At 33.2% G+C, this 27,977-nt stretch overlaps 2 protein-coding genes across 3 annotated transcripts; one reads left to right on the top strand and one right to left on the bottom strand.

Annotated features, from left to right (window-relative positions):
* The first annotated feature begins 347 nt into the window (after positions 1–347).
* Positions 348–11,930, top strand: cracr2ab (calcium release activated channel regulator 2Ab). The gene is given in 20 exon segments (XM_051107277.1): positions 348–479; positions 1,077–1,312; positions 1,315–1,430; positions 1,849–1,960; positions 2,039–2,204; positions 2,287–2,407; positions 2,409–2,434; positions 2,876–2,966; positions 4,325–4,420; positions 4,523–4,710; positions 4,800–4,871; positions 4,947–4,992; positions 6,190–6,281; positions 6,376–6,785; positions 6,788–6,855; positions 7,532–7,670; positions 8,976–9,057; positions 9,835–10,051; positions 10,175–10,251; positions 11,554–11,930. Coding segments are annotated over 19 exon segments (2,286 nt in total). The 5' UTR covers positions 348–479; positions 1,077–1,233; the 3' UTR covers positions 11,642–11,930.
* Positions 11,931–12,005: 75 nt separating this feature from the next.
* prmt8b (protein arginine methyltransferase 8b) lies at positions 12,006–27,621 on the bottom strand. 2 transcript variants are annotated; one of them, XM_051107274.1, is made up of 10 exons: positions 27,015–27,621; positions 25,251–25,535; positions 23,165–23,320; positions 21,271–21,334; positions 20,595–20,737; positions 18,518–18,605; positions 17,946–18,061; positions 15,114–15,264; positions 14,917–15,038; positions 12,006–13,031 (listed from the first exon to the last, which is right to left on the bottom strand). In XM_051107274.1, the coding sequence occupies exons 1-10, from the start codon at positions 27,081–27,083 to the stop codon at positions 12,948–12,950; spliced, it is 1,278 nt and encodes a 425-aa protein (XP_050963231.1). In that variant the 5' UTR covers positions 27,084–27,621; the 3' UTR covers positions 12,006–12,947. The 2 variants fall into 2 exon arrangements, with proteins under 2 accessions (XP_050963231.1, XP_050963232.1); XM_051107275.1 differs by having other exon boundaries at positions 25,251–25,532.
* Positions 27,622–27,977: the final 356 nt, after the last annotated feature.

Genomic DNA, 27,977 nt, shown 5'->3' with positions numbered 1-27,977 from the left:
ATAAATTTAGCTGTACAACATGATTCTACTGCTGCATCCAATCAGAAGAAAAATCATTCTATTTAGTATTAAAAACCAAACAAACAATCACGTTTTAAGAATTCAAAAAGAGAAGAAAAAACTGGCGTCAAACAAGTCATGTTTACATATAGAAATATAATTTAAAAGCAGTGCATTTTGCAAAATGTAATATATTTTTTTGTCAACCAAATGTCACTTTTTTGAGCATCAACACCACCAGTTGTTTCTCTTATCAGTAATTTTAATTGTAGCAAGCCAAGAAGTGCTTTTATATTTCTGACCGCGAGCTGAAGAAGTTCCTCCTCTCCTCTTGTGTTGCTGTGATCCGAGTATAGAAAACCGAGTAATGGTCGCTCTCAACAAACTTCAGCCATTTACTGGATTTAAATAAACAATTTGATACTAACATTATTGTCGGTATAGACCTGGAAGAGTTAAATACTTGTTTTATTGTTCAGGTAAGAGCTGTAATTCTGTATTTTCATTATTCCTCTCTGTAAGACTATGTATCAATATTTATTTACTACACAGAACACTGGCATTCAGCTTTTATTGCTAAACACTGACAAGCAAGATATGCGTCAACTTTATCTGCCTTCTAAGTAAAATTTCAAGCGTCATTTTAATTGGTGCATGCTTAAATATAAATATAAAGCACTTGATCGCCTCTTGTCCAAAACTAACAAGTTCAACTTCTGTTCAAACAGGAAATTTCACCACAGAAACCTCTTCCTTTTCTTGTCATATAATCCTCTTTACATTTCTTTACATTATTTTATATTTAGCAACTTTTATAATTTTACTAAATTGAGTTTTATTAAAGTTTTATTTTTTTTTATTAAAGTATTGAAGTGTTCAATAAAACATTAAATGTTAAGTTTGTACAGTCCTGAACTTTAAGCTCAAGCAAAGGCTTGTAAATCTTTTGTGCTGCACACACACAATGACACAAACACACATATACACCTGTAATCTGCATTTCACTTCTCAGAGTCTTAACATTCCTAAAGACACAAAGAATTTTTAATGTGTTGTACTTTCTCTTGCACTTCCAGCTGAGACCCACAGCAGAGATTCAGTACCAGTCAACAATGCATTACATCTCCTACTGGACCTAGCGTGGATGTCCATCCCATTTGTGCTGTCACATCTCTTGCCTGCATTGCATCCTGACCTGTGTAAAGACGGTCAAGGTAAGCTTTACTGATAATCATGTCAGAGACTGGACATGTTGAATCCACACAGGTCGTCAGCAGTGGTTCAGACCAGGATGAGAAGCAGAAGAAGTCAAGGAAAAGTGTGAAAAGGAGGCAGGATGGGGACACGTTGTTATGTTGGACAAAATAGAGGACTTTTTCCAGATCTGTGACAGCGAGGGAAAGGGCTTCATCACACGTACGGATATGAGGGTAAAGCATGGGTCCTTAAAGTGGACATTTTTCACCACTTCATATTTTATTTTATTTATTTTATTTTATTTTATTTTATTTTATTTTATTGTTTGTTTATTTAATTTAATTTAAATTTAAATTTAATTTATTTTATTTTATATTATTATTATTTTTGTTTTTAATTTAATTTTTATTTTTTTATTTTTTTTTTATTTTATTTTATTCATTTTATTTTATTTTATATTTGTTTTTTTTTTTTTTTTTTTTGTTTATTTTTTAATTTAGTTTTTGATTGTGAATATTTAGGTTGCATTTTACCCTTTTATTTAAAGTAATTTTTTTATTTACAATGTTCATAATAGGCTGGTAGAATATCTAGAAAGCAAAAAAAAAAAAAAGCTGATGTATTTTCCCATCTGTTTCTTCTCTATCTTAGAAGCTACACAAAGAACTGCCACTCACTACTGAGGAACTTGAGAATGTCTTTGACTCACTAGATCTTGACAAAAATGGATACCTGACACTAGGAGAGTTTTCCTCCGGATTTAGTAAGTTTATAATCTCCTTCCAGAAAGAAGAGCTTGAAAATTAAACTTTTCAAAGGTATTTCTGTGTTGGTTCCCCAGGTACCTTTCTTCATGGACGGAAAGTAATGACTACAGCCTCTCAGAATGTTCCAGAAGCTCTTGATCAAAGTTCAGGGGATGAAGAGCTGTCAGAAAATGAGGATGATGAAGAGAGACATTTCAGCATGTTGCTGGAGAGCTTGGGTGCCAGCAATGTGTTTCAAGAGTCAGTACTGATGTTTCACACTGTGCTCTGATATGGCGTTACAAAAAAATGTGCTTTTTAAACAGTTTTCTCTTCATTTTAGCCCGAGTGAGGTTCGCGGCCTGTGGGCTCAGCTCAGGAATGATGAGCCTCACCTCTTGTCCGATTTTGAAGAGTTCCTGGCCCGTGTCACGTATCAAATCAAAGAGGCACGACAAGAGAGGAAAGGAGATGGAGAGCGCCCTCAGGAGGTGACATGATTATGCAACATGAAATGAGAAGGAATTGAGAACAGTACCATGTAAAGTCACCCATGTTTAAAAGCCAATAATCTGCTTTGTGTACTTAATTTCCACAGTGTTATTTGTGAATAATCTCTGCTTAGATGCTTAATGTAATTCTCTATAGAATGTTGTTCTATCCACATCCAGTGACCACTTAACATGATTTTACATACTTTTTAGGGGTGAATAAAGCACATTCTGATTAAATCTAGGGCTCCACTGTGTAGTTATGAAATCTTATGATCCTTTAATTATTACCTGGATGTGAATGCCTAAGCCAGTGTTTTTGAATACTGAATTTAGGGTGTAATATTATGTAAAAGGCTTGTTGGTGTCATAACTTTGCTTTTTGATTGCTTTAGGCTAAATGCATGTTTTAACATTATATGCCATTGTCTCATTGCACAGGAAAGCAGCCACACATGACACTGAAATTTGCAGATTGTATGAGGAAATGGAGCAACAGATCATTAATGAAAAAGATCGAGCAATTCTGAAGGTAAAAACATGTAACATACCTTTTAAACTTGCCTGTGCTTTTAAGAAATGAACACTTCTATTGAGCAAGGGCACATTAAATTAATCAAAAGTGACAGTAAAGACATACAGTTAAAGTCAAAAGTTTACATAGACCCTGCAGAATCTGCAAAATGTTAATTATTTTACCAAAATTAGAGAGATCATACAAAATGCATGTTATCTTCTATGTAGCACTGACCTCAATAAGATGAATAAGACATTTCCATACAGTCCACAAGAGTAAACAATAGCTGAATTTATAAAAATGACCCTGTTCAAAACTTTTGTTTAGTGATAGTTGTTCATGAGTCCCTTCTTTGTCCTGAACTGTTACACTGCCCACTGTTCTTCAGAAAAATTGTTTTTTCAGCATTTTTGAACCCTTTCCAACAATGACTATGATTTCGAGAGTCAACTGTTCACACTGAGGACAACTGAAGGACTCATGTGCAACAATTACAAAAAGTTCAAACGCTCACTGATGCTTCAGAAGGAAAAATGATGCATTAAGAGCCAGGGGTGAAAACTTTTGAAGTTTAATAAAGATGTGTACATTTTTCTTATTTTGCCTAAACATCATATTTTTTTTTCATTTAGTACTGCCCTTAAGAAGCGACAGAAGATATTTCTATATTTCCCAAAAGACAAAATAACTTCTCAAAATAAGATCTTCAAATTCGGCTCTTAATGCATTGTGTTTCCTTCTGGAGAATCAGTGACTGTTTGAACCTTCTGTAATAGTTGCATATGAGTCCCTCAGTTGTCCTCAGTGTGAGAAAATCATACAGTCGTTGTTGGAAAGGGTTCAAATACACAAAAATGCTGAAAAACTAAAGAATTTGTGGGTCTTGAAGGATTTTTCTGAAGAACAGAGGTCAGTTTAACTGTTCAGGACAAACAAGGGACTCACAAACAACTATCACTAAACAAAAAAACAAACAAAAAACAAAAAGCTGTGGATCATTCAGGTAACAACACAGTTTTAGAATTAAGTGAATGTAAACTTTTGAATGGGGTCATTCTTATAAATTCAACTATTTTCTCTTGTGAACTATATTTAAATGTCTTTCACGTGAAATATCTTATTCAAGTCAGTACTAAATAAAAAATAACATGCATTTTGTATGATCCCTCTTATTTTGGTAAAATAATTTACATTTTGCAGATTCTGCAAGGTGTATGTAAACCTTTGACTTCAACTGTATAAAATGTTATTTAAAAAATTCAGATAAATGCTATTAATCGAAGAATCCTGAAAAAATGTATAACAGTTTCCACATAAATATTAAGCATCTCATTTGTCTTAAAATTGACTGTTATGCTAATTCTTTCTTCCAGGACTCTGAAAACCTGCAGTCACGCAGTCAAGAGCTTCAGCAGCGGCTCCGCTGTAAAGAACAGGAATTAGAGCAGCTTTTCCAAAAACAGAGGAAGGTTAGTGTTACGATTAAACAGTCATAATCTTACAAAATCGTAAAATCTTTTGTGCAGCTCACACCCTTTCAAGTCAATCTCTTTGCCTCTTTATTTTTTTAGTTGGAGCGACAATGTCGTGACCTTCATAGTGAACACCAGGTGAGTCGACTGGAGAACGTTAAACTCAAAATGAGCAATGAGGAGCTGTCTCGTGAACTTGAGCACACCTGCCAAGAGCTAGTGCTGGCTCAGGAGCAGCTGGGCATTCTGCAGGAGCAGGCCTCTCGACTACAGCAGGAAAGAGAGATGTCAGTCTATGCATTTATTATGTACACAGAAAGATCCCACCAGTGTCTTTGAGTCTTGAGTCATACACAAACACTTTATTCCCTCACAGGGAGATGTACAGAATCACAGAAGGCTTGCAGAGAGAAAAACAAAGCTTGATGAAACAGTTGGATCTACTCAGGTGAGCTTGGTACATGCTTACATATACTGTAGACAAAGACAAACACAAAAAAAATGTAAATCAAATGTTTTTCAGAGAAATGAATAAACATCTACGAGATGAGCGAGACATTAACTTCCTGGTAAGTTTACAATTTTTAAATTATTTTTATGTTTATATATTCCATTTCTAAATTTGTTAAAAATACACCCAAAAAAACACACATCACAATTACAAAAAATAGTAATAATTAACCAAAAAAATGAAAATGAAAATATTTTGAAGTTTTTAACATTTTTGTAATTTTTATTTATTTATTTAATAGTATAGTTTTATTTCACTTTTACTTATAGTAATTTTATTACTTCCACTTACATTAGAAATTATAATTAAATTTTTAAATAGTTTTAGTAATTTAGTTTTTATTGTCGTTTTTATTTTTTTTATTTTATTTTGTCCATTCAGTTTTTATTTCACTTTTAGTTTTAGTAATTTTACTATTTTTTATTTTATTTCATTTAATTTCAGATAATTTCTTGTATTTCAATAAAATTTTTAATAGTTTTAGTAATTTTGTTGTTTTTTGTCATTTTTATTTTTTAAATGTTGTCCATTCTGTTTTTATTTCACATTTAGTTTTATTAATTTTAATACTTAAACTTACATTAGAAATTAGAAAACTGAAATTAAAATGAGTTCAAGTTTTTATTTAATTGTATTTTAGTTAACATTTATTTTGTTTAAATAAAAAAAATGTAAATAGTTTTAATCATTTTGTTGGGTTTTTTTTTGTCATTTTTATTATATTTTTTATTTTTTAAATATTTGTCCATTCAGTTTTTATTTCACTTTTAGTTTTAGTAATTTTAATATCTCAGCTTACTTTAGAAATTAGAAAACTGAAATAAAAATTATTTTTAAAATTATATTTTATTTAACATTTATTTTATTTCAATAAATTTTTGTAAAAGTTTTAGTTAACAATAACAACACAAATTTATTTATTGTCATGATCTTAAAAACTTTTGATCTAAAGCCTAATGCTTGAACAATTAAAATTAATTTAGCAGACACATATTAATTGTGCCTACATATCAAATCCTATGAATTTTGAAACTGAAATTTTATTTTTTTTATTGAAATTTTTTTAATTTAATTTTTTTTTTTTTCAAATATTTTATTTCATTGTTTATATTTTATTTGAATATGGTTTATTGTAGTTATTTTAGTTTTTGTTATTTTATGGTTTTGATGACTTTACTGTTATTCTACATTGTGTATATTTGTATATTTAATAAGAGCTATTAGTAAAAGAATATCTCCTTGCATTTCTCCACAGAAACGCAGTAATTCAATGAAAAAATCTTCACGTAAGCAAAGACTGAGCACAGCCTCAATGAAATACACTGAGAGAAAACCATCTGTCAAAAAGTGAGAAATCCTCACATGCATTTTCTTAGAATACCTACATATATGATTTATTAACATGGAAACATTTATTCTCTCATATCTCTCTCTATTTCAGAGAAGTTGATAAAGAGGAAGTGACTCAGCGTTCTAACAGGAAAACCTCCTCTTTAGCAAACGGTGTCTGTTCACCCTTCACCACAGGGGATGATGGGAAGCCGGAGGTGGATGGACGATCTGAAAAAGTAGCTGGAGATTCAGAAGGTGCAAATGTCGGGGTGGATGTGGAGGATGGGCCACCGGATGGATGGCCTCTACGCAGAGTCATATCCATCGAGGAAGACCACCTCCCTCACCTCCTGCAAGGAGACACTCACCTTCTTCTGCATCAGCTAAGTGAGGAAGAAGAAGAGCGGGGCATAGAAGAAAGTCAGGAAAATCTAGAGACAAGCTCACTGTACCCATCCAACGCGTCTCTGGCCTCTGCTGACTCTCCACCACCAGTAAGAATGAAGAAGCCAGCTAAGAAAAATGGATCAGAGGAAACATGCCCTCATCTGCACGTGGTCAGCCAGTTGGAAAAGAGACCCTCCAGCAGGCAAGCGAAAGATGTTAAATATCATAACAGAATTTTTGCATATTTAAGTACATACGGCGATACAGAGCTGTGAGTATTTAAGACATACAGATGCTGCACAAAAACATAATATGCATATAACCTGTTGCAGGTTTATACAGGTGGAGCTGGGGAGGTGGAGGTTTTCAGAGTAACCCGGAAAGCCTGTTGCAAAATGCTCTAGTGAATGCTAACCAGCCATTAAATGTAAAGCAGTAAGCTCATTGGCTGCGTATGTGACATGAACCAATCAGCTTGTGCCAGGTCATTTAAGACTGTGAATATCATCAGTTTGCGTTAACGACCCATCAGCCTGTGCCATCTTGAGTTTCATGACAGACCTTGGTGTTTATTTAATTAAAGTGTCAGAGAGAAATTTTAAAATGGTTAGTTTTAACACAAGAGATCTTTAAATAACATAAAAATTGCACTTTAAGACAAATCTGTTCCTGAAGGGCAAATTTCCTTCAGTGTTTAGCTCCAACCAGCTCCAAAACACTTGTCTAAAGTTTTTAGGCCTAGGGAGTCTGAAGACATTGATTAGCTGGTTCAGGTGTGTTTAATTAGGGTTAAACAGTTAGACAGCAGCCCTTCAGAAAACAACTTACTATTTTAACTATAGTTTTAAGAGAGTCACTTATGGTATTTTTGGCTGCAGGTTCCTGCAGAAGGATCCACTGCATCCCCTCAACGACTCTTTAAGGTCATTCTGGTGGGACATTCCAGCGTTGGAAAAACTGCTCTGCTGCGACGCTTCTGTGATGGACAGTTTCATTCGGCCACCGCAGCCACTGTTGGTGAGTTGCTCTCCCACTGCATGTACAGTTGAATATTGAACTGAACAGGAATGCTCAGGTTTAACACATGACTTCATAATGAGGGATTTTCGGAAAATACAAATTTGGTCCTGCTATAGAGTGTTTTCATGACGACGCCTTCAATCGGCCAAATTGGCTGCACTGAATGTAAACAATGCCACTGAACTGAACGAAATGTGCATATTTTGTTGTTAAAAATAATCAATTATTGTCATGTTTTGGGCTTACTAATTGGTTGGACCAGGAAAAACATCTGGAGTACTATAGATTGCTAAATGTAATAACAAACCAATGAAAAGCATGCAAAAAAAAAAACTGTTTGAGGAACAAAAGATGTTTGTGGTTGGCCAAACTGAACCAGGATTTCCAGTGCAAGAATTTTAACAACAATTCATCTTTGTTCATATTATAATTTCTGGTCAGGCAGGTGGAATATTAGGCTAATATCTTAATTAACACTGCTTGTATGTATGTTTACTATCTATTAACTTTAGTTTGTCAAAATATTGCTCATTTTCCTGCATACTAAGTCCTTTTCTATATGATTTAGCAGCTTCCACATGTTTTTTTCTGTGGCTTAGACAGCATAAATTAGTAGAACGATGTATTCAATAGCACATTAATCATGCAATCCATGCTGTTGTTTACATGCATGTAACATTGGTACGGCCGCACATCCAGTTAACTGATCAAATCATGTAATTACAACTCCTCTTTGTCTTATTTGATCAGAAGGATGGATTACTCTTCTGTCTTGCACTAATTGTTATGATTTATACGGCCCTTCAAACTGATTTACCAAAGTTTGCAACCTTTAATATCTAAAGTGCATTGTTCCTGTGCATACTATTATTTCTTAAAGGCTTTGCAGTGCATTGTGTTTAATTGTGTGTGTAAGTGTGTTAACTAAAGTCTACAATTCTATATCAGCATCACATGAAAAGGCTTAAAAGTCACACTGCCTGCATTTAAAACCTGGCACACATTGCACAGCAGATTATGTCAAACACCATCAATTCACTTTATGCAAGTTTCTAGCCTTTCACCTCTTAACTGTAGTGGTTTCATAAATAATCAGGACACTTAAAAAGAATGAATTTCATTGTATTAGCTATAATCAAAACGAATGGCATTTGCAAACAAACAAAACTGGAGCTTTTTAGTCATTTAGCTACTTTTAATTAATACACTTGTATGTTCCATAAAGAAATATTACACAACAGCGCCTCCTAGTGGCCATTGTAATTTATTACTTTGCCATTTCTTTGCAATTGTTCTATGCAGGCATTGACTATAGTGTGCGGACACTGAATTTGGGGGACAGTCATGTGGCTCTTCAGTTATGGGACACTGCAGGCCAAGAAAGGTGAGGCACTGATACCTATATTGCACAAACAGGAACAGGTTTTGCATCTATATAATTATTATCATCTTGTTTAAGACATTAAAGGAGCAGATTACTTCATTTACTCACTCCCATGTCATTCAAGATGTTCATGTCTTTCTTTCTTCAGTCGATAAGAAATTAAGGTTTTTGAAGAAAACATTCCAGGATTTTTCTTCGTATAGTGGACTTTAATGGCAGCCAATGGATTGAAGGTCCAAATTGCAGTTTCGATGCAGCTTTAAAAGGCTCTACACAATCCCATTTGAGGAATATGGGTCTTACCTAGCAAAACAATCAGTCATTTTGTAAAAAAATACAAATTTATATGCTTTTTAACCACAAATGTTCATCTAGCACTAGGTAGATCTCACATATTACTTATTCATGCACATGTGACGTATGCAGAAGTACTGACCCAGGGTTAAACGCCCTTTACCAAAAAGATAAAACAATGTTTTTTTGTTTTTTAACCTACCGTATCTTTTTTGTGACGGAAGAAAGAAAGACATGAGCGTCTTGGATGACAAAGAGGTGAGTAAATTATCAAAAAATGTTCATTCTGAAAGTGAATTTCTTTAACATTCAGCTTCAGTTTATATTCTTTACTTTTGCTCCTCAGTTTGTACTATTACCCTTTAAGCATCTCTGAAAAGCTTGTTGTCTCAAGTAATCTATTGCATAACCAAAACATAATCTAGCTTGTCACTGATGATAAACATCCAGCATTAAAAAAAGCAATGTCACTGTGCCCTGCAGGTATCGCAGCATTACCAAGCAGTTTTTCCGTAAGGCAGATGGCGTGGTGGTCATCTACGATATCACAATGGAGGACAGTTTCAGATCAGTCCGCCCTTGGCTGACCAGCATACAGGAGGCTGTAGGCGACCCTATACCCGTCATGCTCCTTGGCAACAAATCGGACAAGGAGAATGAGAGAGAAGTGCAGACAAAGGAGGCCGATATGTTAGCAGAGGTGTGGACTTCTCTTGTGCTCTCAAACACACAGTATATAGTGTATTGATATAAATATGTAAGTGTACATCACCTTATACAACGCAGCAAGCACAGATTAATATTAGCTTGCTGTATTTGATAGGAAGCAAACTTGATGTTCTACGAGTGCAGTGCTTATACTGGAGTGCATGTGCTGGAGGCCATGATACACCTGGCTAGGTAAGAACTCAAACGACTTTGTCATATTTTGTTTAGCTGTAATATTTGGGAATTAATTATTTATACAGTTGAAGTCAATAGTTTACATACACCCCGCAGAATCTGCAAAATGTAAATTATTTTACCAAAATAAGAGGGATCATACAAAATACATGTTATTTTTTATTTAGTACCGACATCAATAAGATATTTCACATAAAAGACGTTTACATATAGTCCAAAAAAAAAAAAAATAGTTGAATTTATAAAAATTACCCTGTTCAAAAGTACATAAGCTTGATTCTTTATACTGTGTTGTTACCTGAATGATCCATTCAATGATCCATTTTTGTTTAGTGATAGTTGTTCATGAGTCCCTTGTTTGTCCTAAACAGTTCAACTGCCTGCTGTTCTTCAGAAAAGTCCTTCAGGTCCCACAAATTTGATTTTTCAGCATTTTTGTGTATTTGAACCCTTTCCAACAATGACTGTATGATTGTGAGATCCATCTTTTCACATTTAGGACAACTGAGGGACTCATATGCAACTATAACAAAAGGTTCAAATGCTCACTGATGCTTTAGAAGGAAACACAATGCATTAAGAGCCGGGGGGTGAAAACCTTTTTGAAGATCAGGGTAAATTTAACTTATTTTGTCTTCTGGGAAACATGTAAGTATCCTCTGTATCTTCTGAAAGGCAGTACTAAATGAAAAAAATATGATATTTAGGCAAAATAAGAAAAATGGACACATCTTCATTCTGTTCAAAAGTTTTCACCCCTGGCTTAATGCATCATTTTTCCTTCTGGAGCATCAGTGAGAGTTTGAACCTTCTGTAATAGTTGCATATGAGTCCCTCAGTTGTCCTCAGTGTGAAAAATGGATCTCAAAATCATACAGTCGTTGTTGGAAAGGTTTCAAATACACAAAAATGCTAAAAAACCAAAGAATTTGTGGCATTTGACTTGTTTGCACTTATGTCACGTGTGACCTCCCCTATGTGACTAGACAAGCATTTGTGGATAAAAAGTATATAAATTTCTTCTTTTCTGGCCGATCGTTTTGCTAAATAAGACCCTTATTCCTTAATTGGGATCGTGTAGAGCCCTTTGAAGCTGCATTGAAACCACTGAAGTCCACTATATGGAGACAAATCCAGGAATGTTTTTCTCCAAAACCTTAATGTCTTTTCAACTGAAGAAAGAAAGCCACGAACATCCTGGATAACATGGGGTGAATTTTTACCCTAGAAGTGAACTAATACTTTAATGAACACTGATATGTAAATGTCTTTTATAAGCATTTTAATTAATGTTTTAAGGGTCCTGAGGGAGCAGGAAGACAGAGTATGGGTAAACACGGTCAGACTGGTGGATCAACCGTTGAAGAAGAAAGCCTGCTGCAAGTGACCACACACACAAAACACATGGGTGAAATCACTCTACGCTTTACGTAATATGTATCATCATCAGACCCACTTAAACTCAATGTAAATAATTTAATGTAGGATGGAAGATGACAAAATCACTTAAGCTGGAATCAAAAATTAATAGCATAAAGTGTAAAAAGGTTTTTCATGTCCATTTGTCAAAGAGCATTGTATATTTGTGCTCATCTGATGTGTTTCCAACTGTAGATGAAGTATATTATAGAGTCTCAGGACTATATATCTTTGTAGATATACTATTTGTTAATGATATTTTTGGAGAAAATGTGTTCAGTCATGTGACAGCTATCCCGTAAGTGAAAACAAAGTCAGTCAGGAGAAAATACTTGTTACTTCCCATTTATTTAGCATCGCAATAGCCTCATTCAACCCAGCTAGCAACATGAAACCTGGATTTCAAACTGGCCAGTAAAACCTCATTCCCAAGAAGCATTTCACTTATTATTCACAGAGACAGTTCAGTTGATGACAACAACATGAAGCACTAAAATCTTCAGATATTTTATTGAGGGAAGATCATTGGCTGGTTTCACTGTTAAACATGTTGTGCTTCATTTGTTGTCTTCATTTGAACTGCTCTGGGATCGTTTTACACAAAGGTGGCTCTGTGACAATGACCTGACGATTGACCGAGAACACGAAACCAAAAATATTCTTAAGTTAAAACTGTCATATTATGTTACACTAAAATAACAAATCTTGTTCGTCCTGGTTTTGATAAGAATGACTTAAAATAGTGTAGCTGCTCTTAGAGGTTCTTTAGAAAAATCTTGAGTGAAACCTGAATTAAAATAAAGCAAAGGCAGAAAACATGCCACTATATTAAACAACTCAACACTAACCCAATAAATATAACACAATAAAAGCACTTAAATAGCAAAACATCAAATATGAAATGAAAATAATGCCATTCATGCTCTTTCATGAAGCCTTTGTTTTCGATGAGGCCCTATTGTACGATTTCACATTGGCATATACTGTTCAGTAACACTTTCCTATCTTATAAGGTTAAATAAACACAAGCGTTTGACATTCTCAGACTCGTTAACGCTTACATTCAGAGTGATGTTTTCACAGTCTATCCTCTATGTGCATTTAAGAACGTGACACGTGATGACACTATTGCTTTTAGTGCTGGACTCGCACTGATGACATCACTGACGGGTCCTGCAGTTCAGCAGCCTCTCTGATCTAGACAGAGGCAGGTTTTGTCTCTCCGCCGAATCTCCACAGGAAACGGTGGCCCGGCTCAGGATGCCGCTCGAGTTTTACCGCATCTTGTAGTCGTGGGAGATGGCTGCGTCGCAGAGCTGTCCTTTGAAATCCAGCTCAAAGGTGAAGTCCAAGTCACGCTGGAAAAAAGCAAATTTGGCTACTTCAGTACTTTTTTTTTTTTTTTTTTTTTTTTGTCTTGTTTCTTGTTTTTCTAAACCAGTGGTTTTCAACCAGAGGCCTGGGAGCCACTAGGGGGCCTCAGAACACTTGTAAGGGGGACAAAAGATGGCTTAAAAAGCTAAAAATAGGCAAAAACGTAGTAAAATGAAGAGGTATTTCTTGGAAATGTGGAAAATCTTTATCAGAATCAAAATAAATATACATTTTTTTCTAGTTATGTCAAGTTATTCAGATATTTTGTCTAGCAGAAACTGCATTTGGAAACTAGCTTAAAATCATTTAAAATAATTGAATTGTTCATAAAAAGATGCAATAAAAAAAAAAAAAAAATAATAATAATAATTTGTAATACATATATTTTCTCCCAGTTATGTCAAGTTCTAAATTATTTTATTGGATAGAAATTTGCACTTGCGAGATGTCTTAAAATGATGTAAAATAAAACAAAACAATATAATAATTTAATTTGTCATTGTATGAGAAAATTTTAAATCTGTGATTTCTAAATAAAAATAAATAAATAATGGAAAATATTTCATATATATATATTTCCAGTTACGCCAAATTCTAAATAAATGTATTGGGAATAAATTGCTCTTTGCGAGGTTGCTTAAAATAATTAATTAAAAAATGTAATTTAATTTTTTTTTTTTAAATATAATATTTTAATTTGTTATACTGTATGATTAAAATCTAAAAGTGTGATTTATAGACCTAAAAAAATCATGAGAAAAAAAATTGAAAAAACAAAAAAAGTCATGGAACATTTTTAGTAAATGTATATATTTTTTCCAGTTATGTCAAGTTCTAAATTATTTTACTGGGTAAAATAAATATTTTAAATAATATTTTAAAATCTAATAAATAAATATATTATTTTAATTTGTTATACTATATAAGAAAATCTAAAAGTGTGATTTCCAGACCTAAGAAAAATTTATTGGAATTAATGAAATCTAAGAAAAAAAAAAGAAAGGCAATGGACATTTGAAATAAATAAATGTATATTTTTTCTAGTTATGTCTAATTGTTCTAAATAATTTTATTGGGTAGAAATTGCTATTTGAAAATTTGATTAAATTGATTTAAAATAAGACAAAACAAGCTAAAGCTAAAGCTATTTTTTAATGATATTGTAATTTGTTATAATGAAAGAAAGACCTAAAAAAATCACGGGAATGAATAAAACCTAAAAAAGAGTCATGTATATAATATATATATATATATTTATTTATTTATTTATTTTATTTATCTTTTTATTTTTTTTCCAGTTATGTCAAGTCCTAAATTATTTTATTGGGTAGAAATTACTATTTGCACGAGTGCTTAAAATTATTTAAAATAAGCATCTAAAATGAAGATGTATTTCTTATTTTAATACCTTTTATTTTAGGGTTATTTTAGTGTAATTTATAACCTAAAAAAAGTCTTAAAGTTTGTAATAAACATACTTTTCTAGCTATGTCAAGTTCTCAGTAGAAATTGCTATTTGTGAATGAAATATAATTTTAAAAACTTAAGTTTTAAAACCTGTAATCACAAACAACTAAAAAAGTCTTATGAAAAGTATAAACCCCGAAGAACATTCAGTTCCGAAAATTCTGGAATTGCATTATAATTATTAATAATTATTTAATTTAATCATTATAATATTATTTTATCAAGTTAGTGTAAATTAAAAAAGCTTAAAAATACACAGCTTTGTTGTGACAGCAGAAGTACGAGAAATACCAGGGGGAACCCTCAAATATTGTTTTTAACAATGGTTGGCCTTGGGTCAAATAGGTTGAGAACCACTGTTTTAATCATTTGATTCCTCCCCATCTCCATCTACAGCCTCACCTCGTTATTCTCGTTGGGCTTCACAGTGATGCTGCCCAGGATTTCCTCCCCTCTCCGCACCGTTAAATAATCCTCCAGATAAAACACCGTCTGCTTCCAGTGAGTGCTGGGAGCATCGGGGGCTTGAAGGGAACGTACAGTTAGTACAAAATTTATCTGTGAAAGATAATAAGATAAAGAATAAGTTATGGCTACACCTGTAGAGAATCCCGTCTTCTTGTGACACTTGGTGAACTCAATATTGAAGTACGTGACGAGAGCATGAACGTAGTCATTCCTCTGAATCTGCAGGCAGAAGGCCGAGGTGAACGTCAGATCCTCCGGCTTCACCGTGTAGATATCCACCTCCTGAAAGCAACGTTTATGATTATGATTGACCCGCATATACTTGCACTAACAGTCCTTTGATGATACTTCAGCTGTGATCTACTGTACGCTTGAAGTGTAATGCAGTTTATGTCATATAGCCTTAACCCACACATCTCAAGTTTCAAAGACTTTATTGTTTGGATGTGGTCATATTGGTGCTTGTATAAGCAGAGGAGTTGGCACACGCATCGTCCTTGGTGAACAAAGATCCTATTACTCTTTGTGCGAACAACAGATCAGTAGCAGCATTGACCCTTTTATTCGTTCAGTTCAACCTTTCATTTAATACACCTCACAAAGAGGCCCAAATCATTCTGCTCTTCAAAGAGTTTGATCCCCCAGGTGATTCAGAGCCTTGTTGAAAGCATGGCCTTCTCTTTCTGTTCTGCTTTCTTTCTCTTTCGTTCGTTCTTTCTTTCTCTTTCGTTTGCTGCCGGCTATCCAGCTTTCTCTCCATCCCCTACATTGTCTCTTTTTCTTTTGACATTTTTGATATTCAATATGTCTTCATTGTCAAACAGATCACAAACGTGCTCATGCAAAATGATTTTATTGCTCATAGTTTGCTCTTTTAGAGCTCAGGATTCTTACATGAGACAAAGTTAAATTTATTAACTTTATTTCAGATGTTTTTCTCAGACAAATTGAGACAATTGTTGAAATACAGTAACACATGGTAATATAGATATCATAGCTCAGATGCTTTGAGAATTAATACTAAGATAATTCTTATTATTACCATTATTATTAAACTTTGGTATCTAGATCAAATTGAAACCTTGAAACAAAACTTAAAACATTGAGATGTATGATTTTTTTTTTTTTCTTAAAGTAATTATGCTACAATTTAACCAGTGTCTTGTGATGTGACATGCAATAAATCTAAACCTTTTTTAATTATTACATTGAATAAATGTATTTTTTTAATTTAAGCAATTAAAAATAATATATAAAAGCAACAAATTTACTATTAAAACTATTAAAATTATTAAAATGATTTTAATTATTTATAATTATATTATATTATATTATTGTATGTTTTTAAAAATGTAAACTTTATTAAAACAACTAATTTACTGTTAAAAATGAAAGTGATTTTAGATAATATTGTCATTTAAATAATAACTACATAATTAATTAAAATTATTATATTATATTAATTTAATATTTAAATATATTTTAAATATAACATTTTAAAAAAAAATATTAAAACTAATTTACTAGTAAAAATTAAAGGGATTTTAGATATTATTACATAAATATTTAAAATTATATTATATTACATATTTATAAAACAACAAATTTATTATTAAAAATAAAGTGATTTTAAATAATATTGTCATTTAAATAATTGTTACAATAATTATTTAAAATGATGTATAATATAATATTATATTAAGTTATATATTATATAACATTTTTTTAAAAATGTAAACATTTTAAATATTAAAATTACTATTTCAGTATTAAAAATTAAAAAGATTTTAGATAATGTGTCATTTAAATAATAATTACATAATTATTTAAAATTATTATATTATATTATATTATATATTAATTAAAATTGTAAACAAACTTTACCTTTTTTTAAATATATTAAAACATCCAATTTACTATTAAATACTATATGATTACAATAATTACTAAAATTATTATATTATATTATATTATATTGTATTATATTATATTATTTTGAAAGATCATGGAAGATTTTGGAATAAACATACATTTTTCTAGTTATGTGAAGTTATAAAAATCTTTGTCTAGGACAAACTGCTATTTGCAAACTGCCTTAAAATGATTTAAAATAAGATGAAACAAGCTAAAAATAAGCTATAATGTCTAAAAAAAATCTTATTATTATTATAAATATTTCTTATTATTTTAATATACTTTATGAGATTAAAAGTGTGATTTCTAGACCTGAAAAACTTTTTGAAATATTAATAAAATTCTTAAATTAATTTTTTTAATAAATATAAACTTTTTCCATAAAAAAATTATTGTCAGGTTTTAAAATATTTTATTGGGTAGAAATTGCTATTTGAAAATGGCTTAAAATTATTTCAAATAAGCAATAAAATGATTTTTCTTATTTTAATACCTTATTTGAGTGCATTTTAAAAGTGTAATTTCAAGACCTGAACACGTAATGGTAATTATTCAAATATTAAAAAATCATAAATTTAGTAATAAAATATAGAAATAACTTTTTTTTTTTTTTTTTAAATTAGAGTAAATGAAATATAAAAAATAATTATTATTTAAATGCCAAATTAATTATATTATATTATATTATATTATATTATGAATTTAATCTCATTCCTGTTTAGGAGAAATAATTAAGATCTAAAATCTTATTTGTGATCTTTCTTTCCAGGATGAGGCTTCAAATTACCTACATGATGATATTATTAGCATTATATCCCATTAGGACTCGTATCTCTTGGCTAATTTAAATGAATGATTGGTGTTTGTGCATGTGTTGAGATGAGCACACGTTACCACGCTGTCATAGGCGGCTCTTTACTGCGAATTATTCTGTCATGTGACGCCCACGGTACATGTGTTCAAAAGTAGCCTATCGCTCAGTCAATCAGTACTATGATTCAGATCAGATCTGGCTCGCGTATTCACACGTATAGAGCACATACTGGTACCTTAATGAGGCAGGAGTTGGTCACGACTTGTTTAGGATCTACTATGTCCACCAGGGGCTCCATCATAGCAACATTTCGAATGCACGTCATGTCAAAACCATAGACGTTTTCCCACCCTGCAAGCATAGAGAAAATATATTTTTAAGACATTTTATAACTCATATATGCCTGAAAAGTAGAAAATCTGTCTGGCTGTGTCTGGTCGGCTTCATTTGGCCCTAAAATAGACTCCTGCCTCCTCTGTGTCTGGCAGCATTTGATTACATCCCCTCACATGAGCGTTAGGCCGAGGCGAATCTCACACTTCCATCCAAAACAAGAAGGAGGGAGTGAAAGGGATGGAGAAAAAGCAAACCTTTTGCTGCGGGGGAGTAATGAAACCTAACAGGAATTTTTCCTAGTGTTTTTAATGTATTCTTTAGGCTAAATAAAAGTGAGGGATCCAAAATGAGACACAGATCAAGGCACAGTCCAGAAAGAGAAAAGGATACAGTATTAAATGTTCATTTTATACAGTACCTGTTGGCTCTAAGTAAGTGTGTGTGTGTGTGTGTGTGTGTGTGTGTACTCACAGTGGATTTTGAAGTCTTTGTATTGCCGATCCTCAATGGCAACCACATACAATGTCGCTCTGTCTGGAAACATGAAACCACCAGGTTTCTGAAACAGGAAAGAGAATCTACAGATATCACATCTGAAAAAGATTAATGGGTGTATGGCCAACTTATTTTTGTATTTTTCAAGAGGAATTAAAAAAATACAACATATGAATATATAATATAATATAATATAATATAATATAATATAATATAATATAATAATCTTTTTAATAAATTTGAATTTCAAAATATTCTTCTTCTCATAAATCAACATATAATTTAATATAATATTTTTTACATTAAAATATTTTAATTAATTAATTATTTATCTAAGTTCAAATATTATTATTACTATAATATTAGATAAATAATAGGTCATACAAAAGTCATATATAATATATATAGATTTTTTTGAAAGTTCAAATATTAATATTACTATAAATAATGGATCATAAGGTCATAAAACATGTTAATAATATTTTATATATATATATATATATATAATAACAATATAATATAATAACAATAGAATATAATGTTAAATATAAATGTTACTTAAAATATTTTAAATACTTTGAACTTCAAATGTTTAAATTAGAATTTCAAAAAAATATTATAATTATTATAAATAAAATAGGTCATAAAACACAATATAATATAATTTATTATAATATAATATAAGGTCATACAACTCAATAATATAATGTAATATTTTAGTAATTATAAAAAAATATTATATATAAAAATATTTCATTATATATATATATATATATATATAAAAGTATTTGAATAGAATTTCAAAAATATTACTATCATTAGTATAAATAATAGGTCATATATAGAGTCATAAAATGCAGTAATATAATAACATAATATAATATATATTTTAGTAATATTTTAGTAATTATAAAAACAATTATTTAAAATATTTTAATAGAAATTTCAAAAATATTACTATAATTTGTATTAATAATAGGTCATAAATAAGGTAATAGAACGCAGTAATATAATATAATATAATATAATATAATATAATATAATATATTTTTAAATTAGATTTTTTGAAAGTTCAAATAGGTCATAAGGTCATAAAACAATAATAATATATTATAGTAATTATAAATATATTATTTAACATATTTTAAATAGTTTTAATTAGAATATCAAATTGTTTTCTTATAAATCAACAATTAATGTAATATAATAGTTTTAAATTAGAATTCAAACAATATTATTGGTAGTAGTATAAATAATAGGTGAAAAAATATTTTTAAATAGTTAGAATTTTTCAAAATATTACCATTATAAAAGGGGTCATACAACATGTAATATAAAAATAATTATCTCTATTAAATAATCTATAATTTTCATCTAAAATATTTTAAATAGTTTTAAATGTTCAATTTATTATTATTAATAGTATGATGTAATAGTATAATATAAAGTAATATAATTATTAAAATGACTGGAAAGAGAATCAAACTATCATAGTTATATAATAAAAGAAATTGATTATTAGTCTTTTAAATGGTTTTGGATTAATTATATCTTGTCATAATATAATATAATTATTAAACTAACTGGAAAGAGAATTAAACTATTATTATTAAATAATAAAAGAAATTGATTATTAATCTTTTAAATAGTTTTAGATGAATTATATCTTGTAACACTAAATGACACTGCTGAAACTACCCTCATATAACATTTTAATTTACAAAAATGCGTTCCTGGCATATGCGTAATTAAAGTCCTATCATTCCAGTGGCTTCCCATCATTCTTTCTTTTCCTTCCTGTTAAATGCACCATAAAAATAACCCTAGGGTGAAACAATGCTCTGGCACTAACACAATGGCTCCATAAAAATGTCTAACAAGCCACTTGTCCTCTGGACCAAATTGTCATTCAGTGGTAGACATTTATCAGCAGCCCAATGACTAGCCACTCATTCCCATTATAAATGATAATTTTCAGCATGGACACATGCTTCACATTCTAATTAGTCACATAACCTTGGCCTTGAGACAGCCAACACACACACAAACTGACCAGCCATTTGTCCCTGGCGTAGATGACAGTATTGAGCATAGACTCATAGAAAAGACAATAGCCCATCCACTCTGAAATGATGATGTCCACCTGATCCACCGGCAATTCGGTCTCCTCCACCTTCCCTTTAATGATGGTAATAACTGCAAAATGCACAGAAAAATAGATAAATAGATGAGATGGATGATAGGTTACAAAACCAGTATTTAGTCATAAAATAATAATAACAAAGACAATATGAAACTATAGTTGATTGATGGGTTTCTTTATAATTTTTTCTCTCTTATCCCTTCTCCCATCCTCATCATTTTTCCCATTTAGCAAAAGGCAAGTTGCCAATGTCCAATTACCATGCCTTTGTGTGAGTGTGTGTGTGTGCATGTGTGTGTTTGTGTACAGCAGTGACTCCTCTCTCACGCTGACTCAGGCTTCTCGCTTGCCTGCTGCTCTCCAGTGTTAATGAGAGCTGCTGTGGACAACTAAACAACAACTTCTGCCATCACACCACATGAGGAGAGTGTCAGCTACAGGAAGTGACTATGCTGCTTCCTGTGTCGTGGAACTCCACTTGCCAACAGGAGAATGTATGACTCTTTTATTCCACACATGAATGCAGATCAGATCTAAACAGTGAGATGTGCCTTAACAGGAATGAGCAGTGGAGTGTAAATCTTACCATTGTCCAGGTGATTTGACTTGATGATTTTCTCGGAGTACTCCGATATACTGGAACATTCAATCTATAAAAAAGATAACTAGCTTAGTTACATGAGCATAATTATCAAGATAATTACATTTACAGGTGTAACTAATGCAAGTTATACATATTAGAGGTCTGCTAGCAGACTCAAGCCAGTTTTTCATGCATAAAATGAATTATTATTAATATTTTGTGGAATGTATTGTTTGTATCAATCTGCTTGTCTTTGTTTGCATGCTCCAGACTGGCTGCCAGTCTGTGTATTAGTGGCAGTGATGTTTCACTGACTGTTTTTGCAAATTACATTGTTATGCAAGTAGGTGGTGACAAGTTACTGCATTTATGAATGAGTCAGTGGTTCATTCATTCATCCGATTCATGCATAAACTCTTATTCATTCTAGAATGAAATAAGTGACTACTGTCTTTATGCATCAATCATTGAATCATTTACTCAACCAATTTGTTCAAAGGCACTAATTCATTCAGGAGCTAAACAAGTGACTACTGTCTTAATGAGTGAGTCAGTGATTCATCATTCAACTGATTGATTCATAAACTCTTATTCATTCTGGAATGAAATAAGTGACTACCTTCTTTATGCATCAGTCACTGAATCATTTACTCTACTAATTAATTCAAAGCCACTGATTCATTCAGAAATGAAACAAGTGACTATCACCTTTATGCATGAGTCACTGAATCTTTCACTCAATCGATTTGTTCAAACCACTGATTCATTCTGGAATGAAACAAGTGACTACTGTCTTTATGCATAGGTCATTGAATCATTTACTCAACTGATTCATTCAAAACCACTGATTCATTCTGGAGTGAAACAAATGACTATTGGCTTTATGCACGAGTTATTGAATTTTTCATTCAAATGATTTGTTCAAAATCACTGATTCATTCGGAAACTAATCAAGTGACTACTGTCTTTATGCATGAGTCATTGAATCTTTCACTTAAACGATTTGTTCAAAACCACTGATTCATTCTGGAACGAAACAAATGACTACTGGCTTTATGCATTAGTCATTGAATCTTTCACTCAACCGATTTGTTCAAAACCACTGATTCATTCAGAAACACAGCCAGTGACTCCTGTCTTTATGCATGAGTCACTGTATCATTTATCCAACCGGTTGACTCAAAACCACTGATATATTCCAGGACATGGCTTTTGTGTGTTGCTGGGAGATGTAATGGCTGATTCTTTGGCTTTGTTTGGAATTATTTTCATTGGCAGAGCAAAAATAGACAAAGCAACTGGGAATATTGTGTCTAAACCACAATATTGTCATTGTTCTCAATATAAGCATAGCTATCTACTCCAGTTTCCTGCTGGTATTATGCAAACTGCATATGCATATGATTCCCATTCTCTTGTATTTGCATTTTGGTGCCATGATTTTCTGCTAGAACAGTCTCATTCTTGCTTACCCTAAGCCTACGTGTGCTTTAATCTTCTAAAAAAAATGAAGATAAATGTTATCACTATCTGCCAAAAGCATGCATTTTTACAGTTTAAACATCGATGAATTTGTGAAACCTTTCTGCTTCTAGGCATTTGTGTTCTGGACAGAATCAGAGACCTTGGTTGTATACTTTGGCATAGAAAAGATAAAAAGCAACTAAAACTGGACCTAGTGGGTGGATCAGTGGAGTGTTATCTAACTACAGACCACACAGAAAGGCTACCGATTTTATCAGCACGCTCTCCCACTCTGTCTCTCCCGATATACATAGATAAACTTTGTAAGTGTTGAAAAAAAAAAAGTCAGATCTGCAGTACTGTGAATGTTGCGAACTCAAAGCTATTGTGTAGAACAGCAAACACGCTTGTAATGAGTAATTTGAGTCCTCACCCCATATACATGCTTGGCTCCTGCCTTGGCAGCAAACATGGAGAGGATTCCAGTTCCGCTGCCCACATCTAGAACTATCTTATCTTTAAAGATATGTTTATTGTGGTACATGGAATTCCTGTAAGTCAGCGTCCTCACCTCATCCTTTAGCATTTCCTATTGAGAGGGAAAAAAACAACTTTTAGTCAGACTGATGCAATAAGTTTTTAAAGGGAGCTCAGGGTATTGAGACTTGTATGGCTTAATATAACCTAAATGATGTCTCTTACTGCATATTTCAGTAAGAGACATCATTTATGTTACATTAAGCCATACAAGTCTTAATACCCCTAAATGTTTGATCGGTATGGCTATACATATTTTACTGGGGAAGGTTTGAGAATTCAAGTCCATGACTTTTATCCCTTGTTTCCACACCTTTTCTCTTGGACTGGGCTATGGAGGACAATATATTGGACACAAAGCGCAGTATCTTCAGGATTCTTTTTTGTATTGAGACTTGTATGGCTTAATATAACCTAAACAATGTATCTTACTGCAATATGTAATAGAATACCCATGAAAGACTGACGTTATTTTAAAAATCCACATCGTTTTATACATATTTTGGACTGTGGGTTGCCATTATTTCGTTGACCAGTGTTGCCAAGTCTGTAGTTTTTTTTCCACAGAATTGTGATACTTCAACTCTGTTTCCACAGATAGTTTTTGCGGGTTGAAGCGACTCCCAGTAATGTGAATCTAAATTTTACCAGGGGAACCCTGCCAAAAATGTGTATTTTACCCCCCCCCAAAATGCGATTTTTTTTTTACTGGGGGACCCTCCTCAAAATGTCATTTGGCTAGTTTTGGGATAGTTTTGACTAGCATTTGGGCAGGTTTTGTTGTCAAAACCTGGCAACCCTATCGATGACGTCAAATGGTTGCACTCGGTGAGCTACTGCCACTTACTGTTGCTATTTTTACTGCAGCACAGCTCGGAAAATAAAATACTGATATGATGACCACAGCTACTGAAAGCGCTTACAGGTGGTGAAAGATATAAGCATAGGCTCAAACCAAATGCCGTATCCTCAGATATCGAATGAAATCCGCTTCCCTCAGTGGCTGCGGTGTCATTTCAAGCATCAGCATGTTTACATCTCTGTATCATCTCTTTCAGTAGCTGTGGTCTGCTAAAACCCTCAAAGGCAGAAAGTGTAGAATGAAGACGTCTTCCCATTTTTTGACCCTCAGCTAAAAATTTCAACCAAAAGCAGTACAGTGTGGAATTGTATCAGTATTTTGTCTTCTGAGTTGTGATTTCCGAGTTGTGTTGCGGTAAAAATAGCAACAGGTAGTGCTAATAGCTCACCAATTGCAACCATTTGACATCATCGAAATAATGGCTCCCTATATATATCTAAAATATGTATAAAATGATGTGGTTTTTTAAATAACGTAAATCTTTTGTGGGGTTTCTACTACATATTTCAGTAAGAGACATAATTTGTTACATTAAGCCATACAAGTCTTAATACCCCAAAACATTTGATCGGTTTGGCTATACATATTTTACTGGGCCAGGTTTGAGAATTCAAGTCCATGACTTTTATCCCTCGTTTCCACACCTTTTCTCTTGGACTGGGCTATGGAGGACAATATATAGGACACAAAGCGCAGTGTCTCCAGGATTCTTTTTATAGAGACAGGTCTCCATTTAGCCTGCTGGGATTAACTGATACACATCTTTCCAACCACCACCTCCCCCCCGCTCTAATTCTCTCTCCTTTTCTTTCTCCCTTTCTCCATCTCACTATCTTACTCTCGTCCTTTTTTTTCTGGTATCAGGAACTGTTCTTTTATCTTCAGACAGATCCAATTTGACCCTCATGCTATACATGTGCTGATATCAAAGGTGTTCTCTCAGTTCTTTGTGAATGAGATTGGAAGATGGTTTCAGTGACATATTTAAGTTCTTACGATCGGCTGCATGTGATAAAAGTTCTATAGCAGAAACAAGTTCCTGATATTCTTTTCTACCTTAAAGAAACAGACTAGCATGATACTTGATGGTAAAACTGTTACCTGTTAACTGTCCAGTTACCTCATGAATTCCAAAGTGGGCATAGGAATCAAAGTAGTAGTCTCGTGATGTCATCTCCTCCGGGTTGAGTAGCTTTGCCATCTTGCCTCGGCCCGGACAGGCAGAAAGCGCGGAGACGTGTGGCGTGTGTGGGGGGTGAGGAACATGATGAACGGATGTCACTGGCTTTGGTAGTGGAGATGGTTGCAAGGACTGGGACGAGGGTGCACTGGAAATACGCTGCTGCTGCTGCTGCTGGTGCTGTTGCTGCTGCTGCTGGTGCTGTTGCTGCTGCTGCTGGCGCTGCTGGTTGAGACAATAGTATAATAATAGGTTCACCGTCCTACATCACCACTTACTGGATGTAATAGATATATTTATGCATTTGCCAGACAGTTTATCTAAAACAATGCTTATTGCAACTTTAATCACCTTGAGAATCAAACACATGACCTTGGTGTTGTTAGCGCTATGGCAGGGTTGCCAGGTTTTCACAACAAAAATCCGCCCAATAGCTACTCGAAACTAGCCAGGTTTCCCTGGTAAGTTCATATTTCAGGGGCTAAATATGACGTTATTGGGGTCACTATAACCTGCGGACATCAAAAACACTACGGGGCATTATGATATTTAGTTTTCTTCTCTTTTATTCTCTTGTCATTATATCAACAGTTATGTAGTCATTTTTTGGGCATTTTTGTCTCTTTTTTAAATATTTTATTTATTAATATTTTTATGTTTTTTTGTTGTTTTTTATGCAGTAAATAGAGAAAACATTGAAAAGCAATTAAAAAAATAAAAGGCAACAAGGCATTTTTTAAATTTGATTTTTTTGGGGTATCTTTCCATGTAATGGATGGACAGATGGACGGATGGACGGACAGATAGATAGATAGATAAGGAAAATTTAATTTAAAAAATAGTTTTGTATGTATAAATAGATAGAGAGAGAGAGATAGATAGATAGATAATGAAGCAGATGGACGAAAGGCACTGAGGCATGATGAATGAATGAATGTATGAATGAATGAATGAATGAATGTCAAACGCAATTGAGAAAAAATGGACAGTTTAGTAAAAAAACGTGTGGAAAAATAATTAAAACAGATGGGTGGAAGCCGCTTGAGGCACTTCTTTGATGTTTTTCACCTTGTGATTTTTCTTCACCTTGCCGTTCAGGGCTTGTGTTATTTAGTGACCTGTTAACAACGTCAACATTAAAATCAGGTATGCAAAGGTGAATATGCTAATCAGCCGGGGAGGGGGGCAAAATACTGCAGCACCAAGGACAGCGCTCAGCCGTCTCTCGATGACCCAGTAGACTAAAAGACCAACGACTGCTCAATTCAACAAGCACACGACTAACTTTATCGTCGTACTGCATCGTTTAGCTACAAATTGCAGGCTAATTTAAGTTCGAGGCTTCAAAATCTTGCATCTAATGTGTCTATTTAATCCTTACGCAACCTAGACTCGCAATATAAATATTAATAGCCTATAAACCTCTCTGTTTAGTTTGGTCTCTGTGATCTCTTTCAGGACATTATCCCGGGAAATCGGTGTTCTGCTCACCTCGCATCGTTGTGGGTTTTAGCCTGCATAGTCATACACATAACCGGGCACTGATTTGTTTGACCTCCAAACCAGCACGTCATTTTACGCAATCATGCGCTTAACCACACGTATAAGCGACTAGAATGAATCTCAAACGATTTAGAAGTAGATATATGAATGTTTGGACGTGCGTTGATGTTTTATAGATGACTTAAGGAATCTTTGACTTACCTCCGAGCTCTCCGCCTCCGCCATCTTTCTCCGCAGGAGCAGGCACCGCGATGAGTGCCTCAGTCCCATACGAGCCAACGGGATCCGGATTAACTCGATAAGGGCAAGTGTTGTCACTAAATGTCCTAGAAAAGTTTTAAAACGCACTGGAATAAGCAATACTACGTTTGTGCTCTAAAACGACCCATTTGTTCATTCGCAAATCTGTGTTTAATAAGCCATAAATGCCTAAATAGAAACTAATACTGAAATTGTCATAAAGACTTCTTGGATAGTCTCTCAACTCCATGATTCAGACTCCTACTTAAAGCTATCCGTGCAAAAGTTCTTCCACAGGTTCTAAGCGCCACTTGGAGACCAGTTGAGCCCCGACGCGTCAGCATCCACATCACCTGCCGATGCGCATCGCCGCTCTACACGGAGTCTGACAGATTACAATGCATCTTTTATTTCAGTTTAACACGATAATCCGTCATTTTTCAGTTCTTAACATGTCGTCGGATCCTTGTGGTCCACTTCGTCGCGTTGCGGTCGTTCAGGTGCGTTTGGATCACGCTGAAAGTTGGAGTTGAAAGACTGTGCTGACTGAACTCGAGCGCAGCGAGTGCAGAACTGGAGCGATATCAGTAGCTGAATTAGTGCCTCCCACACAAGTATCGCACCTCCACTTTCTCAAAATAAAGGACACAAGGCCGACATCGTTTTAGTCCATTTCAAGGCTGAGCCTTTTCAGACAAAGTGTACTTTTTCTTTAACAGCAGTAGCTTTGCATTTAAAGTATAGCATGCGTCTTATCCGTTCATTCACTGGGAATCGAAATCATTACCTTGGCATTGCTAACCCCGTACTATCATGTCCTGTCGGGACCTTTAAATATTTCAAAAACATTCGTATTTGTGAAATATTTAGTGATTTTACATAAAAAATGTACTGATTTTAGCCTAATGTGATTAAAATGTTCTT

This window comes from Labeo rohita, chromosome 4 (assembly GCF_022985175.1).
Source record: "Labeo rohita strain BAU-BD-2019 chromosome 4, IGBB_LRoh.1.0, whole genome shotgun sequence".
NCBI classification, from domain to species: domain Eukaryota; kingdom Metazoa; phylum Chordata; class Actinopteri; order Cypriniformes; family Cyprinidae; genus Labeo; species Labeo rohita.
This window is presented reverse-complemented; position numbering and strand designations above follow the sequence as displayed.